We start from the raw sequence: 17,848 nt of genomic DNA, 5'->3' as shown, positions 1-17,848 counted from the left end.
CCTCCAGCATGTGCATTTTCTGTCTTTCTCAAAAAACTCACTCAGCAACCTATACACACATAGTGTTGTTTAAAAAAAGACTTAATTTGAACATCAGAATGGTACCATATCTTGATAACAAAACCAGCTGTTTGTCTCTCAATAGCACATTGAAAAGAGAAGTTTAGGAAAATTATCTAGCACTGAAAATAAGATTGCAAATGAAAGTGCCTTCTTAATTAAAAGAAGAAATACCTTCTTTGATAGGACCCTTTTTAAGCATGCTTCAAAGCATAGCTTCTGTGATCCAGATCTTCCAATCTGAGTTTCAAAGACTTCTGCATGTGGCTGTTGCATGTGGTGTTTTGCATGTGCCAAAAAAAAAAAAAAAAAATATCCCCCAAACTTTGAGACCTGTTCCTGAGATGGTCCATAAATAGCCTACAAGTACCTAAGCAGAATGTAAATAAAAAGCCATTATGAAAAATTTTGCTACGTATGGGGTAAGGGATGGAACAAGAGAAAGTAGATACCCATGACATTTTGGTTTCATGTGAAACACTTCAGCTAGTTTGCATTACCGCACTTATATGGACAGCCTGGTGAACCCCAGCCGTGGACACAGCAGCTTCATTTACTAAACTGGGGAAGCTGTGGCTGAAGTACATATATTATTCCTTTACTCTTTTCAGACTTGCCACAGAGCCTTTAATAGCTACCCACTGGAAACTGGCAAGAAGGTCATTTCTCACCTCCCTCCTGGCATTTGTATCCTATTAACATTTTCAAGTTGCATGGAGAGCATATCTTTGGCAGGGAGGAAAATGTGATTTTAAAGTGATAGGCACAGACCATCCCAGTCACAGAAATAGAAAAGGAGCTGCTAGCAAAGTCTCCTACCCTCAAAGGAAACCCTTTTGGAGTAAGTGGAGGCATCACCCTTCCCCTTGAAGCCTGATGCACATTCTACTGGAATGCAACACAGCAAGCCAAGCAAAGTCTTTTCTCTACCTCTGGGTCCCTTGCTAACACTTACAAACCACCACCACCACTAAAACCTGCAGTGGTAGCCTAAATTCTCTGCATTTTGGGGAGATGCAGTGGTAGAGATGGAGTGAGAGGCTCGTGACCTCCTGTTTGGTGGAGTCTAGATCCAAAAGGGCTCCCCTCACAGTTGGCACTACTTGTAGAGAACCTCCCTAGGGGGGCTACCAGGACAGTACAGATGGAAAGCCTTTAGAGATTTCAATCTATTGATTTGAGACACTACGCTGGAAATCTCCAGCTCTTTCAGAGCTACAGAAAACTTTATGCACATCCTCCTTCCACATAGTTTATGCTCCTGCTGGAGATCTGAGAATATTCAACTTCCATTTACTGTGACCGAGAGAAAGCCACAGTGTCTGTGTCTCTAGTGCAGATGTGTGAAGATTAGCATATCCTAAAATGCAGATTCTTTTATGTACTGATCATCACAGTGGCATTCCAGTTACAGGAACTTTGAACTCAAAATTACTATGGACTAACTCCTTCCTCCAAGTTCCTAAAAAGCCCCAAGAAAACAACCCCACCAAACTGCCAAATCAGTCCCTGATGCTAGAAGGCTTGTTATTTTCAAGACTTGCTTTTTCCAGTACTAGTAAAAAATAAATGTCTGTAAAAAACTCGGCATCATCTCCAACTCTCCTCCCCCAGAGCAATTCCTGTTCCTGATACCAGACACTGACAGATCTCCCAGTTACCGTACCAGATTGCAACAACCCTCCCCAAACAGTAGGACTAGCACTGCTAAAGAGGCAGTTAGCTTGACAGCACATTCAGAAGAATGAGCAAATGAGCTTTTTGCTCAGGACAGCTAAGCATTTTCCAGGGACCTTTGACCTCTGTGACTGTCCCCACAGGAGGCTCAGGCCCCCAAACTGAGCAGTTTGGCAGCTGTAAGAGGGTTTTCTGGGATGCCCCGGGCTCATGGTTCCCTGTTAAAAATCCTGGTCAAGAGTCACCCTGGTCAGAAAAGGATGCAGGTTTTAACCTTTTTCTGAATAGTGCTGCACAAGAGAACCTTCCCCCTCCAGCCCTGTTTGCTGTGCCCATTCAACTTGACTTGCTGACAAGTAGCCAAGGAGCACAACAAAAAAGAAATTGGACTTTATGTGAGAGGCTATGACTCATTTACAAATTAAGTGTTGCATGTATTGCAGGAGTCAGGGAGGGCAGCATCAATTTCACAGGTAGAGTATACACAACACCCCAGCACAGCTAAACTAATTCAGAGAAGAGATGGGCAGAAAATGGCATTCTCACTCCACAAAAAGTCTGTTGCAAAAGAGCAACAGGAAAGAGCTCCGCGCAGTTTTCTCCCTTGATAAAGTGACAGCAGAGAAAAACTACTTTTTATGGAGATGATGGGTACCCGAGAGTGTAACAACACTGATACTTCCTAATAAAAAAAGCAACCAAAATTTGTCTCCTTCCCTCCTCTGCTCAGCTGACTGTCTAATAACCTGGCTGCTACGAAGTGGAAAAACGGATCAGAAACTTCATCCTGTGACGAACAGCAGTAAGTACTCCTGTGGCACAGTAATTCCCTGGACAAAACCACTTTATTGGACTTTTTCCCCTAAAAGGTCTTGGATTGAAAAAAACACTATAGACAATTAAGTAAAAGCCAGAACAAGACAGAGGAGGAGAAAAAGAAGTAAGGATGTACATAGTGTGTGCTTATACGTTTTTACCCCCACTCAAACACTGGCACACTAACTTCTCCCTCGCTCCTCTCCCATGCACTGAGCATATTTGGTGTAAATGCAGTAATACTTGAGAAGCTCCTGCAGGACCTGCACAAGCTACATTGATTCTTTAGCAGCATACCCACAACTTTCTGCTCAGCCTACAACTTCTCTGACTCCACATTCTGTGCAATGCTCCAGGGATACCACCATGCTGGCTACCAGGGGCACGTTAGAAATCTTATTCTTTGCTGGGTTGTGCATGTATCTGTCACTACTTAGATAGTGACACAAAAAAATAGCAAACAATAAAAGAACCATGTGCAAAAACAGAGAAAGAGGGACTTGTATTACCATCCGGCTGGTATGGAGGGACAGACACAGCACCACCACAAGCAAGGCCTGGGGGAGCTGCATACAAGGCAGGACCTGGCAAGCAGGTCCTTGCTCTGGGATCCTAAGGCAGAAGCAGTTTTGAATGTGATGTGAGAGGCACTCAGCCACAGTACTGGCAGGCCATTGCACCTGATGCTACAGCTAAGTTTGAGATGCCTATGAAAGAATTTACTTCATACCATCTTAGACTAGAAATACCAGTTTCGGAAGGAGGTACCCGGTGGTCAAAATTAACATCTTCCTTGTGAGTGTGTCATAGAACCAGATAACACATTTCATTTCACTTTGCATTTATCCTCATCTACCTACTTGTACATTTACGCTTTCTACTTCAGCAACAGGATTCACTATTCACAACAAGAAAAGGTTATGTGGTGCAAAAAATCAGCGGCACAGTCCTGCCAACCACAACCCTCCTTTAGCAAAACTAGCCTGTTTCAGTGAGCTCAGGATCTTGCCTGTCACGGGTCTGGGGTCATTGGCTGCAGTGCCACCAAGCTCAGTGACAGGTTTCTGCAATGTCGCACCAAGCTGCCGTGGTGCGGGCCTTACACAAGAAGCTTTACAGAGCAGACAGGAACCTATTAGATGGGAAGAATTTTTAATAAGATTTTCCTTGCATGAACTTTGGTCCTTTTTCGAGAAGTCAGTAAATACAGCACTCCATCCTGGTAACTTCAAGCAGCATCTCATTATGAGAAAAATTTAAAACCAAACAATCTTCTCAGCAGAAGGTTCTGATCTATACTTATTCGGGGCAAGTCACTGAGCCTGGCAATTCTGGCATATTTGCTACTAAAGCAAGGTAAGGGTTGCTATACAGGGAAACTTGCATAAGCAAAGGTGACTACATCAACATCTGATAGGCCTGGAGTGAAGTCTCAGGGGAAGCTTCCCTTTCCTGTTTCTGGGAGAGGATGAGGAGATGCCTAGTGAGCAAAAACCCAAACAAACCACGCAAGCAGTCCTTCAGCAAGCATCTCGGGCTGAGGACCTGAAGACAAGTGCCGGACCACCCCAAAGTCCCAGCCCTGGAATTCAGCCTTGCATGCTGACAGTGGCATCAGCTACAACTCAGCAGCTGCCCTGCCCTCCTCATGGCAGACACAGTAATGACCCAGTCTGGCAAACATGTGGCTCGCAACACCTCTGGTCAGCTGAGTCAGACGTGTGATTTATTCACTGCCCAAGGCCAGTATCTCCTCTGGACATCTTTGTCTTTCCCTTCTCATGTTATGTGTCTCTCCAGCTCTCCCCATTCCCATTAAAGTGTAAGTTAAATACATATGGAACTGGAAAACTGCTTTCACTCCTATTTTTCCTGCTTTCACGTAACTGTTTAACCTGCACAATATGATACAGAAAAGGTAAAGCTGCAAGCAGCTATTGCTTCCTTTGTTCAGCATTACGTTATCTTTCCTACCGTCACCAAAATCACCCCTTTCATTCCATCTATAGCACACTGCTTGGAAAATGACTGGTAACAATCAAGGAAACAAGATCCCTTCCCTCCCACACAGAACCAGCCTGTAACCACCACTCTTGTCATTTTGCTTATAAGCTGGATTTCTTTCCCCCACCTGTCTTGCAGTTTCTTTGTAGGTTGTAAACTCTTTGATATGTGAACTAAAGCTATGTGGGAATTCACAAAGTCTTAATCAGCTCTGAGTTGTTACACCCATGCAAATAAATGAATAAATGTGATTTAACATTTTGTTTCCCCAGCTGACAGCTGTACATGTTGCTACAGCCCTATGAAGGAAACTACATTAAATACTTTTGGCAACTTGGGTTACAGAGGATTTCCCTGATCTATAGTGAAGTAAGTTGTCTACAGTACAAGCAAGAACTGATGTATGTATTTAAAAACAAGATCAATTATTCTGAAGAAGCATCTTCACAATGGCACTTGGATACCTGACTAGATAACATACAACACCACTACAGATGTTCCAATACAACCACTTGGATCCACAACTCTGAAGCTACAGAATTAGAAGCTACTATACAGCTTGGCTATGTATTTTTGTCCTCTGAGAAAAAAACATCCCATTTGTCAAAATAATAATAATAAAACCCAAAATCAATACTTCTGGATATCTGTAACAGATTTTGGTAACACATAAAGACAGCTAGAAGACCTTTCTCAGTTCTGACTTCCTCCCACAACTTAAGCATCCTAGTAGTTGCGTGTATGCATGAGATGCCACACTTGTAGATCAGACAGTCCACATTTTCCACCCAAGTGTCTTCATTCAGTTTGCAAGTCCTTCCAAGGAAATAAAACAGCCCCCTATCCTGCAATCCTTTCCAAACTCCTGGGTCATGATCAGCACTCACCTGTGCATGTTTCCATTGGTGGTGAAGGACTGTCCACATACTGAACATTTATAAGGCCTTTCACCTGAGTGCACCAGCATGTGGCGATCAAGGGAGCTCGCTGAGCTCAGAGACTTTCCACAGATGCTGCAGGAATGGTCTGTCCCTCCAGTGTCAGTGTTATGCTAGAGAAAGCAATGATTTTTTTTCATTGAATGCCCCTTCTGAAGTGCCAGTAAAATATTAGCTATAAACATCTTAAAAGTAGCTTTAAAGAGCCACTCAGCACAATACCTTATATTAAGGTGTGCCCTGTATATACCTCTCCTCCCCAGCCCTCCCCGCTCAACTCCACCCCCCCTTCATTTTTAACTCCTTAATGCACCAGCACAAGTAGCTTTCATACAGCCTGCAATGCCTGTCACATGCAGCATTTCTGCTGGGTGTGCAGCAGAAAAGGACAGAAAGGGACCCAGCAGCAACCCATCAGACAAACAGTACCTTGAGATACTTTAAGCTGTGCAGTGGTTTGGGGTTGGGCGAGTAGTAAGGGGTAAAACAGAAAGAGGATGTAATTACAACTTCATGGCAGAAGATTCACCTAAAACCAAATCCTCTTTAAACTGACTGTGTAGTAAAAAAACAGATGTAAACTGATTTTAAGTACACATGCAGACTTGCATGTCCATAAGAATGCATTACAGGGTCAAAATATGGGCATTAGCCACTGTACTATATGTGCCACTCTTTCTTACTTGCATTCAGACTTGAAGATTTCTTCACATATTAAGAAAAACCCACAAGGAGAGTAAAAAAGAAATATAAAAAATTAAGTTACAGTACAGGAGGGAAAACTGACGTACTAAGTATCTAGTGGACTCACAGTGGTAAACCACAACCTTAGCATCTAAAGCAGAACCTTCTGACACAGAAAAGGCCAAACCTTATGAAGTATGCACATACTTCAAGAGGAGCAAGAAGAGGCCTGCAGCTGACAAAAAAATTGCATAATCCATTTAAAAAGTTTATTTTTAATTCTGCCTCCCAAAATATACCCTGTGAAGGACTGTGAGGCTCTTCTACACTGAGATGATTTAAAAATTGTGTCTTCCTGCTTCTTAATTTGCATGACCAGTGAAGAATCTGTACTCAAACAGGGTAACAAAACATTATGCCTCACGATGGAAGTGGTTTTCCGGATCCTTGTGATACCTTAAGCTTATGCAGAACAGGACATACATCCTTGTTTGAGGCACTGTGGGGGGGTGGAGGGGTGTGGGGGGGTGATGTTGCCGTAGGAAAGGAGAAGAATTACCCACCTCAGGGTTGGGTTTGTGGGTGGGGTTTTTTTAAGGAAAATACAAGGGGAAGGGTAAAATAAAACCAAAACAATTGAATAAAGTTATAATGGAAGCATTTCGGGTTTGTACATGGAATTGTTTTTCACCACTGCAAGATGCACCCTGGCAAACCAGGCACTGAGTAACAGTAAGAAATTAAGAACCAGTATTCTGCGTACCTGACGAATGTGCATAGTTAGCTGGTGCTGTGTAGTGCAAATCTTTTCACACAGAGGACAGGTATAGGAAGACTTCTCTTCTTTTGTTTCCTGTGAACAAAACAAAGCAAAAAACTCAGAAGGAATATTGATATAAAAGAACTCAAAAGCTGTTACAGCTGGGGATGGAAAAAATATAAACCCCCCTAAGTACAGAAAGGCCACTGCTAACAGAACAACTTGCACGTATACATTTATCATCCTGATGGAACTCGCAGGGAAGTTTCAGAAACTTCTGAATTTATAAATAGGGGCCATTTCAACTACCGGAGAAGTACAGCAGCTGTTTTAACAGCACACGGATACTCAGCAATAGCAGTTTAGGACAGGAAGTGAAGGCAATTATTGCGACCAGCTCAAACTGCCAGGAGGAATTTAGGTGAGCAGAAAGTAGTTCCTGAAACACTGCCAGAATATGTGGGCAAATGCCACTAATCTTCCCAAAAAAACTTGAATAAGCACAAGTTGCCAGGACTTCAGGTTTTTCACCCCATCTCAATGGCAAGGCACTAGCTCAGTGCCCTTTTCTAGGGGCTGTATGTTCTGCTCCATGGCTGACTCAGAAGGAAAAGCGGCATTTACTGAATCACCAGCACCATTTCCCTTAGCATCCTGTGTTTCTCCTGGAAGCATCCCATCCAGGCTCACCGGCCAGGCCCAACCCTTCTGAAGCTTGCGAGATCTGATGAGATCATAGAAAGAGGTGACAATGCAGGAGTGTACGTGACTCAAAAAGAACACATTATGAACCCGGTTATTCTCCACCCAGGTGAGAATCAGGAGTAACCATGGTCAAACCACGAGTACAAACAATGAAGCCGACCGGGGAGCTCAGCCTCATTTAAGTATGCCCTTGAGACACTCAGGAAAGCCGCCACTCTTCCAGCCAAGGATGAAATGGCATTCTCGCAGGAACCAAAGGCGTTTGCCTGACTTGTCCGCAAGGATGGCTACTGCATGACATAAAGGGTATTTTCACCACTTCACTTAAGAAGCCCAGGCGCGGCTTCTGCACCAACGCCCATATATTAAAAGGAAAATGGTCTGGCACTGAAAATTAAACCTGAGTTTTCCCTAGAATGATGCAAATCTTCACCAGCTAGACAGATCCACCACCTGTTACCTCACTTCTTGCAACAAGGCAGTACAAAAACCATCTCTGCATGGCCAACAGGAAAGTATGATATTTATGGCACAAGGACATTTCTACTAAACCTCTTTTCTGGCTATTTTAAGTATCATTAGTAACAACATGAAAACAAGCAAAAAGAAAACTTGCCCTCAGCAACTCTTTAGCTGAGGGGGAACTGATGAATATGAGTGTATCTGTGCATTTTCCCTCTCCAGACAATTCTTCTTCCCTATCACCATCCCTGAAGTCATCAACTCAGAAGCAACCATTTCCAGATTGTCAGACATAAGCATTTGTGGAGAACACCAAGTAGAATGACTAACCCAGCTCTCTGTGACAATTTCTCTGGCATATTAGGAGGGAAGATGCTGACACAGTGTTAGAGAGAGGGGTTTTTAGTCTCAGTAAAGCAATATTCCCTCCCACATGATTTGGGGAACCATTCAAGAGAGTGCCCTACTAAAATCTAACACTGTGTTCTCAAAAACAGGGCCACAATAATTTTCTATTAACTTCTGTGACCTGTGGACACGAATGAAGAGCTATTTCCCCATTTTGCCTGAAGTAAACAAAACTTGTGACTTCACTTCTAAAAGGATCGCGACTGCAACAGTTAGGTTCTCCCACTCCTCCCTACTGCTTCTCTTGTACATCTTCTTCTAACCGTATTTCAGGGCTCTGCATCCTAAAGACAATCACTGCAGGCTGTGCAGACAGGCCAAGGCCTAACGTACTATTACTTGCAAAACATCAGAAAGTAAGCAAGAAAGTCTGCCATTATGAAGTCTGAACATCCCAAGAAAATGAAAATGCATTATTCCAGTGCCTCCCTCGTTTTTATATACAAATATATGGTTTGCACACACTGGTTCCATCCTACTTATACAACTTCCATTTTACTATACGTTGTGACCTGTGGAGTAGTGTTCAGCTCCAGTTATACTGCAGCCCTGTTAAAAGTTGGCTCAGGGCAGAGAACAAACACACTGTGCCGTGAGGAAAATCCCTGCAGCTGTGCTGACAGTTTAGATGGTGTTTAATCCCCTGGGTATTTCTGTGAAATTATCAAGCCACTACTTTTTTTGCTCCCCCCTGCACCTCCCTGAGTGCTACAGTTCTACATGATGCACTTGATTGTTTCAAAGCCTGCTTTCCAGACTGCCTGCTCTTTGAATCAGCAAATTAACACAAGATAATTACTGGCTCACCTTGAAGCAAAGATCAGAAACACACTATAGCTTAGCCAGAGCTGATGAGTATTGAATCTGGGGTTTATTATTAACTAAAACCCAAACTTTCTCCAGTGGTCAGACAGGGTACATGCCACATACCGTAACACAGCTCAAGCAAATCCAGGGTAGCTACAACAGGAATGCTGCTGAGTGACCCAATCCAGACAAAAAAACATTAGCATCCCTACTGTAGAAACACCCCCACTCACAAATTCAAAACATATTACTCAGCCACCCCACTGGAGCCAGGATGGTGAAAACAGACTTCCTGAACTGAAAGATGAAATTAGCAGCTAATTTGTTAGCTACTCCCCTTTTTAGTAAGTCAGCCTGGCACGGCTGCTCTGCATTCAACTGATGGCAAATGCTTTTGGAGTTGTGCATTAGGTCTGTTGGTTTTGCTCCAGCTCAAAGAAACATCTTTGTCACACTTTTTATTTTCTTCAAAAGCACACCGAATGAGAAGTTAAAATGGATGCAGGTTGATGTGAGAACATGTTTGTTAGACTACGGGTAGACTAGAGCCAAGATAAAGTCAGCATTATGAAGAGAACCATAGACTTTGGGACAAAGGTTCAGGGCAAAATCTTTCGTTGCCAATTCCTGGGAAACAGCAGTTAAACCCAGAAAACTAGCTAACTGTTATTATCCTCGAAATTATAATAAGAGGCACATTCTGACCAGAATCTGAGATCTGTGCGCTGCTACACACTGAAACAATTCAGTGCTTTCATGCTGCTATGCTGAAAGGGGAAATTTGCTGTATTAGATGTTGCTAACCAGATTGATACCCACTTAATATTTCACATCTCACTTCTATTTTCTCAGTAATGCAACCATTTGGCCCTCTGGTGATAACAACCTTTCAGCTTAAAAACAAACAGGCTATTTACTATGTTTTCAATGTATTTGTTTATTTTTATGCTGCAAGAATCCCTCTTAATCCTGTCACATTTACTCTCCAGCTTCCTTTGATTCGATGCCCATCGAAATATCAGGTGGAATAAAGGTCACTAGTGCTAATAAACTTCCCTGAAGCCAAACCACATGGTGTACCAGCAGACAGCTGTGTAATAGCACTGCCACAGAGCCTAGCCTGAACTCCGGTGCCTCACTTCACATGACGAAATCAAGGAACCAGGGCAGCAAGCCCCAAACTGGGAACACTGCAAATAAACGCTCAAGCCAGGTGCTAAGACAATACAATCCCACAAACACAGTTGCCTGTATACTGCCCAGACTCTTCATTTAAGAATTTTCATTTACAGTTAATGGCTTTCAACTCCTTTCGAGCAAAAAAATCCAACCCAAGCCGTAAGTCTGTCAACTGGGCAACTACTCTGAAAGCTAATTATAAACTACTATAGGAACATTATATGAGTCATGACTCTCAACCTTTCTGGTCCCTGTTACATCCTGATTTATTTACAAATTCTCCATGCTTCACCGTGAGCTCTGAAGTCAAATGGACACAGCGATTTGGGGTATTTCTTGATGTCCTGCAGCACCTTCATTGGTAGAGCCTTGGCCCAGCAGGAGAAAACCACTGATATAAATAATCACAGCTTTAACTGATACGACTCTCTCCTTTCACTTTTTCCGATAAATATTGCTCTCAACTGGTGCCATCAACTGGTAAATGGAAAAAAACTGATAAAAGCTACATATATTTGCTCTGTCAGATCTGTACAAAGCATGCTGCAATAGCTCTTCATAGTTTTATTAACAATGAAGCAAGGGTACCTGACACTACACACAACTGAGCATCCTGATGGATGTTTTGTTCTAGCACCACCTTTAACTTTAAATCATGTGGATCTTCCCCGGGGAAAGTCACACACTTCACATGCGGCCCCACACGATGGCCCAGCCAAGCCCCCTGCCACAGTGCTCTGTTCCTCTCTGAGCTATTTCTTTTCTTCCAGTTTCATGAAATGAACTGCCCCCCAACAGATTAGGCAAAGGCAAGAGTCTGGAGAAAGGATGCAGCGAGGAAGACGCAGTGATTCTTAGCTGACTCTGCCACTGCTAGTGGCATCTGCTAGACAAGCTCACCACTGCGTGACATGGGAGCTATGTTTTTATGTGTGAAACCAAGCAAGCTGACCCCTCTCTGATTCCCTGTTTTCTAAAACCAGAAAAAATACACAGAGGAGCAACGGCGGAGGCAAGAAATATCTGCCGAGGGAAAAAAAGTTGAAACAAAGAAATGTAATCATGTCTTATCACTTCCCAAGCAGCTGCTTGTCTCCCCTTTGCCCTCCCTGCATTTGGGTTTAGATACCTGGTTCCTCCTGCCAATCCGATTTGGTGCAGGAGACTTTGAGGGGGATTTGACATTTTGAGAGTTCCCGCCATTTTCAGCAATCTTCCCCACATTCATCACTGCTGACATCATGGCGTCAATGGAGGACAGGTCTGCTCCGTCCAAACTGTTTGGTGAACTTGGTGATACCTTGTAGCTGTTCAAGCTCTCCAGCTGCTTCTCTGGAATTAAAAACAAAAACACACATGGGAGTTGCTAGGCCATCTGAAAAAAAAAACAAACCAAAAAACAACCCCACAGTATTTTCAGCTGCCTGCAACTCACATCACACTCTGCTGGATCATCATGGAGCACAAGGAACAGCCCTTTAATAACTGGAGTTCTTGTAACAGGAAAAGTTTCTCATATTGGAATACATAGGACAACATGTACATTTCTTCTCATAGGACATCCACGTTACCTTCACTTTCAACCTCAGTTCAGTATAGGTCTTATAAAATGATTTACCTTAAACTCTCTTGCTGTAAAATCATATTATTCATGGTACCTTGTGATCACCATGAACTAGTAGAGCAGTACTGATGAATGCAAGCTCTGGCAAGCACAATCATTCAAGTAAGCACGTGTTTTGAGCAGAACTGCACAATTAAGGCATTAGTAACACTGTGTAGGGTACTGAGTTCTCTTTCTAGCGTAGTTTAAGCCAGTTTTCTATATGGAATAAGCTACATTAGCAACAACCCAACCAAAACAAAATCCCAGATCCTCCCAGATGCCTCTTGACTGCCAAAGCTGGCAAAGGTGTTACATCCACAACTAATGCCACAGGTAAAGCTGTTCAGATTTAGACTTCTCCAACTCATTCTGTATGTAGCAGGGATGCTCCTGCCTCAGATACCAAATTCAAAACAAAAATGTTTTCTCTGTTTTCTCAAACATACAGACTTGTCAAACGCACAGGTCAGGAATTCCACTTTCCTCATGTGAAAAGGAAAATGCTTTCAAAGTAAACGCTACTTTCCCCCAAAGAGGTCTCCCAAACAAACAGGAACACCCTGCAAGTCTACTGCTCTGTCACCTCTGGTGGACAGCACAGAATCGTAACGTGTGTTGTGAGAAAGTCACAGTAACACAAGAGGATGTGAGGGTGAACAAGGAGAAACACATTTGTGAACCTTTGATCTCTGCATAATACTGTCTTTGGAAAATAAGTCTGAGCATTTTAAACAGGTGTTTTTTTGAGGCTAAGTAATGTGGTGCCAAGTTACTGGGAGCCAAGAAAATCTTAGCTTAGAAGCCTGCAGTGGTAGCACAGTATTTATGTGCCCATGCTTCTGCTCAGCCTATTTTATACTTTTCAGACAGATGAAGGTTAGGGATGGGGAAAGAAACATATGTATGCACCAGTGCTTCTGCTCAGTATCATCCTATACTCTTCACACAGATAAGGGGTATGGATGGGTGAGAAATGTTTCCACAAGCCTTAATCTATGCCCCAGTTTACAGAGTCACACAGAGCTAGTCAAACCAGTCACCTTCATTTTTATCCCCTGATTGACTGTGGCTCTCTTCTTGGTTGCCGGTCTCCTCACTTAGTGTGGTATGTATAGTAGCGTCTGGCTCTTCAGCCTCTTCTTCAGCAGCACCCTCTAGCACTATGTGAGGGAGAAGGGAAAAAGAGAGAGGGCGTTAAGTTTTTCTGGAAGCCATTTTAGCAAAATAAGACTGCAGCCCTTTAGTTTGAGGACTCCCCTGACTGGTATGCAGGTCTGATGACAGAAGCACATAAACAGCACCAGTGCAGCCAAGCACCCACTCCCACAAGTGGCTGGGCACTGGGCTGGGAGATGCTGCTGCCTCTGCCAGTGGAACCTGGGCAAAGAAAGCAAGCAAACTCTTACCAGCTAGGTCCCCAGTATTCAGCCAGCAAAAAAAGAAGGAAAGAGAGAAGGAGAGAGCAAGCTAGTATATCACTGACGGTTGTGACACTTGGTTAAGAAGCTGGAAGAATATTCCGCAGCTACAGAATTTAGGTAATCTGGTTTCATACACACACTCCTCCTCCCTTCTCTTCTTGAAGGATTAACATTTACTCCAGTATCATGAATTCATGGTGACCTTTTTCTTCCTTCTAGCAGTGGTGAAATGACTACTGAGTTTTCTAGGACCATTTGGCACATTCCTCACACTCACCGCCCCAGGTTTCCAGATGAGTTAAAGACATAAGCAACCATCGTCTGTGCCAACAGAATTTCTCCACACCCCTTCTGAAACCACAAACTTATGCTATCATTGGGGTTTCAGGAAGGATGCCTGTTCCAGCTGGAGCATGACAGGTCAGTTAAACATCATTTTTAGAGGTGATAAGGAATGACCGATGCATGAGAAAGAGAGGAGTTCTCTGCCCATGGCACCTACGGTGATGGCCTCTGGAAAAGGTTATTTGTAATATGGAAAACTACTGATATATTTTAAATGGAGGAATACACCCTTATAACCTTACAAAGAAAATATTTAATTATGGAAATGAATACACTGTGGACATAGCATAATCTCAGATTTACAAATCACATCCAGCAAACTTAATACAGGTTTTCCTTTTTTCAGAAAGGAAAGGCCATTGGCCTCAAACTGCAGTTACCTCAACAGCGTTTCTTCCTTTTAAATAATATATTCTCAAGGATGATGTGCAAATCAGTCATGTAATGTATCTTCAAATGCTGTTTGAACAGCATTTGCAAACAATAAATGACTACATTATCCCAACTACTGACATTTTAGAGCACACATGAAAAGGCAGACAAAGAGAAAGGGTCCGGCTTGTGTTGAGCAGTTCCTCATTTCACCCAATGCCAAGCAAAGCAGCAGATTCAAGCTTCCTATGTTTAACCCTCTTAGAAGCAGCACACATGATTCGATATAGCGAGCCAGCACAGTCTGGAGACAAAACCTAGGACCCGACTAAAGCCAATGTCTAAGGCTCTGGAGAACATCAATTTCTTAACAAACACCGTTTTCAATTTGCATCTTCAAAACCAGACAAGAATTCTGGCTATTTTTATGCTACCCTGAACAACACAAGGTAACTCTTCCCTAGTCATTTTTTTTACTTTTCTGCTAAGAAACACTAGTGTGCCCTGCAACACAGGAATTTCTTGGTCCAAGATGAGGCCATGCATCCATCCTTCTGCAGTTTCTCTAGTAATTATGGGAGCTGTTGTCTGTATTTATTTTGTTTATCCTTAACTGTACACCTTTACTGTTATTTTGTTTTTAAAAAACATCCATCCCATTCCAGAGCAACATAGTAATTTCTTTCTCACACACACACAGAGACATGCATTTTTTTTCATCACTTATGTGGCAGCTGACTTAATTTTTAATAAAATAAACACAAGAGTTATTTTCAAGACTGGCCTAAATCTTGCAAATTGCTTGTTGTATCTGCTTAGTACCACCAAAAATAAGGACCACTTTAAATTACTTGGAGGAATTCCTATTAAAACCATGCAAGTAAGTGCTTCAGTCCTTAAAAATACCCCAACCAAACAAAACAACTCTTCCTTCCAAAGCAGACCTATTCATTCCTCTTTTAGTTAATACCCAGGACATTAATGTCACCACCGATTCATCTTGGAAAAAGTCAATCTGTTGTGTAAATGTGAAGACTCCTGTGTTGGCCAAGGTAACTTTAAGATAGCTGAGGAACTTCCCTGAGAACTGAAGTCAGAATCCATAGTGCTGCTTTCAGCAACAGTTAAAATGGGGAATTTTCATCACAAAGAAGAGGCAGGCCTACGTGCACACATAAACAAATCTACCTCCTGGTCTGGAAACACCTACCACTTGCTCTCTGTTCTTCTCTCAGGAAGAAAACTGCGTTGTGCTATTACAGCCTTTCATAATTTCTACAAACCACTTTGGAATCTAAATATCTTACTGCTAGCACAAAGAAAGATGTATAGTCACAGATCTTGTTTTTAGAACAGTTTTCCATACACTAAAAATGTCCTATTTTGGAAGCAGTCAAAAGTTCACACCTTAATTTCTGCAAAAATAGATACGATTGTTGCATGCTTTCTTCACTCTCTTGCATGAAGCAAAAATGCACCACTGAAACAAAGACAAATGCATGAGCAGCACACACCAATTTCAGAAGCATAACTTTCTATTTGCAATAGGATATAGAAACAATAAGAATACTGGGCCAAATCACTCCTTCCTGTGGGAAAACCCATGGCAGAGCGCCTTTAGGCAGGAACATACTGAGAGATTTCTCTTGCAGCTTTTTTTTTTTCTTTCCTTTTTTTTCTTTAAATAAATGCATCACTGAGGATGGGGAAGTGTTGTGGTTTTTTTCCACAGCACCTACAAAACTCAGGGAATCACACAGGCAGCAACCAGCATGGATGCCCTATGACATGCTGCCTTCAGTACTGCAAGCCTTCCCAGCTCACACCAAATGCCCCCTGCTTGGAGGTCATCCTGATGGAGCCTTCTTCCTCCCTCTCCCCAAAAGAAAACAAAGACCTCCAGGAAAGAGGACAAACAGGAAATAAGCTGGCAAACAGTGCAGCCTCAGGTTGCATTCAACATTGGACCAAAGCCTCTAGGAAACAGGGAAGTGGTCACAAGCATTCAGGTCATCTTCTACTTTGAAGAAATCCCCCCTCCAGCATCACAGTCATTCTCTGTGAAAAGGACAAAAAGCAGAAAGCAAGTGACAGAGCAAGAGTGCTAACACATTTGGAGGGGGCAGCGGGGTGGGGGTGGACAGCAAGCAAAACAATGCAGCAGCCCTCTTTGCACGGCCACACCAAAAGGCCTGGCTCTTCTGCAGGAACACATCCCCTCCACTTGATGATGTTGCTGTAACCACGAAACTTTGGGAACTTTGAGCCTACAGAGAAACCTGAAGGGCTTTAGCTCCTGCTTCTGAGAGTCCTACCCCTGATGTCCCACATCACCAGCTAATGGGAGAGTCACTGAGAAAGCAGAGCGCTAAAAAAAAAAAAGAAAAATCCTTGTTGCTTCCCATTCAGTCTGTACAGGAAGATACTCGCTAGACCTATTTCCTCCTTTGGGATAAAGTGTGACTCCACTGTATGTTAAAGCTGAGCCCATCAACAGTTACTTCCCCACTTCGCTTATGTGCATTTATTTGTATTTAATTTTCTTGTTTTAAAATCACTCTCAACAGTTACAGCTGCTTCTCCTTCTGGTGAAGAGCATCACAGATGAAGCAAAAAGGAGAACAGGGGCCACAAGGGAAGGAAGAAGAAAGGAGAAGAAATGACGAGTCTTCAGAGTCACCATCACTTGACTTGCCATCAAGAGGCAGCTACACAAGCATGAGCAGCACAGACTGGCCCCTGGGAGCTGGTACAAGTCTCTGCTCCAGATTGCTCCACTGTCTTTGCACATGAGCTCTCCCTTTGGAATAGATAGGAAGAAACACACAATACAGGCAAGGAGGGGGAAAACCTGGTGTGTAGCACAAAGCTGCTCATTGTTCTGCCTTCTGAAAAAAATCCACATTAACGTTAAAGTAGAAGCCATGCACTAATTGGGCCAGGGAAAGATTAACACTCTCAGCCAAATACTTTTATTGGTTTCATTAAACATGCCATAGTACAGAATGGGGAGAGGGGGGGAGAAACAGGGGGAAGAAGTGACGGTTTTAGGAATGTGCACCCCCCCACACACACACATTTCAAACCACTTTTTCCCGTGAGGCCCAAACAGGAATCCTGAGCCTTCTTCATCATTTCCATCTTAGCAGCGCTATTAGCTTATTCAAGGCTTTCCCACTGTTTTTTGGGGTTTTTTTCTCCGAAGTGGCGGAAAAAAACCCAAGGATCATTTAAATGAAGGCCAGACCTTCTAGTATACAAACTTAGATGAGAACAGAACTTCAAAGAGGGATATCGCGTTTGAATAAACAAAGTTTACTGTTTACCCTTGAGATTATAATACCTAAGGATTGCTACACCGCACTCCAAACCATTTCTGATGCACTGGTCTCCTACTAAGCTTCTACACAGAGGAGCAAATTTTACTCCCAGAGCACATGGTGACACTCCCAAGTACAAACACTCACTCCCACCCCAAGAGATGCACACGATCACCCACACTACATTTTGAACGTGATTTTGCATCAAAGCTGGCAGGAAGGGAAGAGGGTGAAAAGGCATCGTGTGGGAAGAAAAAAGGGTTAACATTATTCAAAGCACTGCC

At 42.9% G+C, this 17,848-nt stretch overlaps 1 protein-coding gene across 8 annotated transcripts in view; it reads right to left on the bottom strand.

The window, feature by feature from the left end:
• The window catches only part of RREB1 (ras responsive element binding protein 1), a 125,856-nt gene that overhangs the window by 55,551 nt on the left and 52,457 nt on the right, over window positions 1-17,848 (bottom strand). For all 8 annotated transcript variants that reach the window (XM_055798794.1, XM_027789023.2, XM_005239063.4 and 5 more), the window contains 4 exons: window positions 13,147-13,266; window positions 11,630-11,832; window positions 6,943-7,032; window positions 5,445-5,608 (listed from right to left, as the gene is read on the bottom strand). In XM_055798794.1, coding sequence (XP_055654769.1) covers window positions 5,445-5,608; window positions 6,943-7,032; window positions 11,630-11,832; window positions 13,147-13,266 — 577 coding nt within the window. The remainder of the gene's footprint in view (window positions 1-5,444; window positions 5,609-6,942; window positions 7,033-11,629; window positions 11,833-13,146; window positions 13,267-17,848) is intronic.

This window comes from Falco peregrinus, chromosome 3 (assembly GCF_023634155.1).
Source record: "Falco peregrinus isolate bFalPer1 chromosome 3, bFalPer1.pri, whole genome shotgun sequence".
NCBI lineage: Eukaryota > Metazoa > Chordata > Aves > Falconiformes > Falconidae > Falco > Falco peregrinus.
This window is presented reverse-complemented; position numbering and strand designations above follow the sequence as displayed.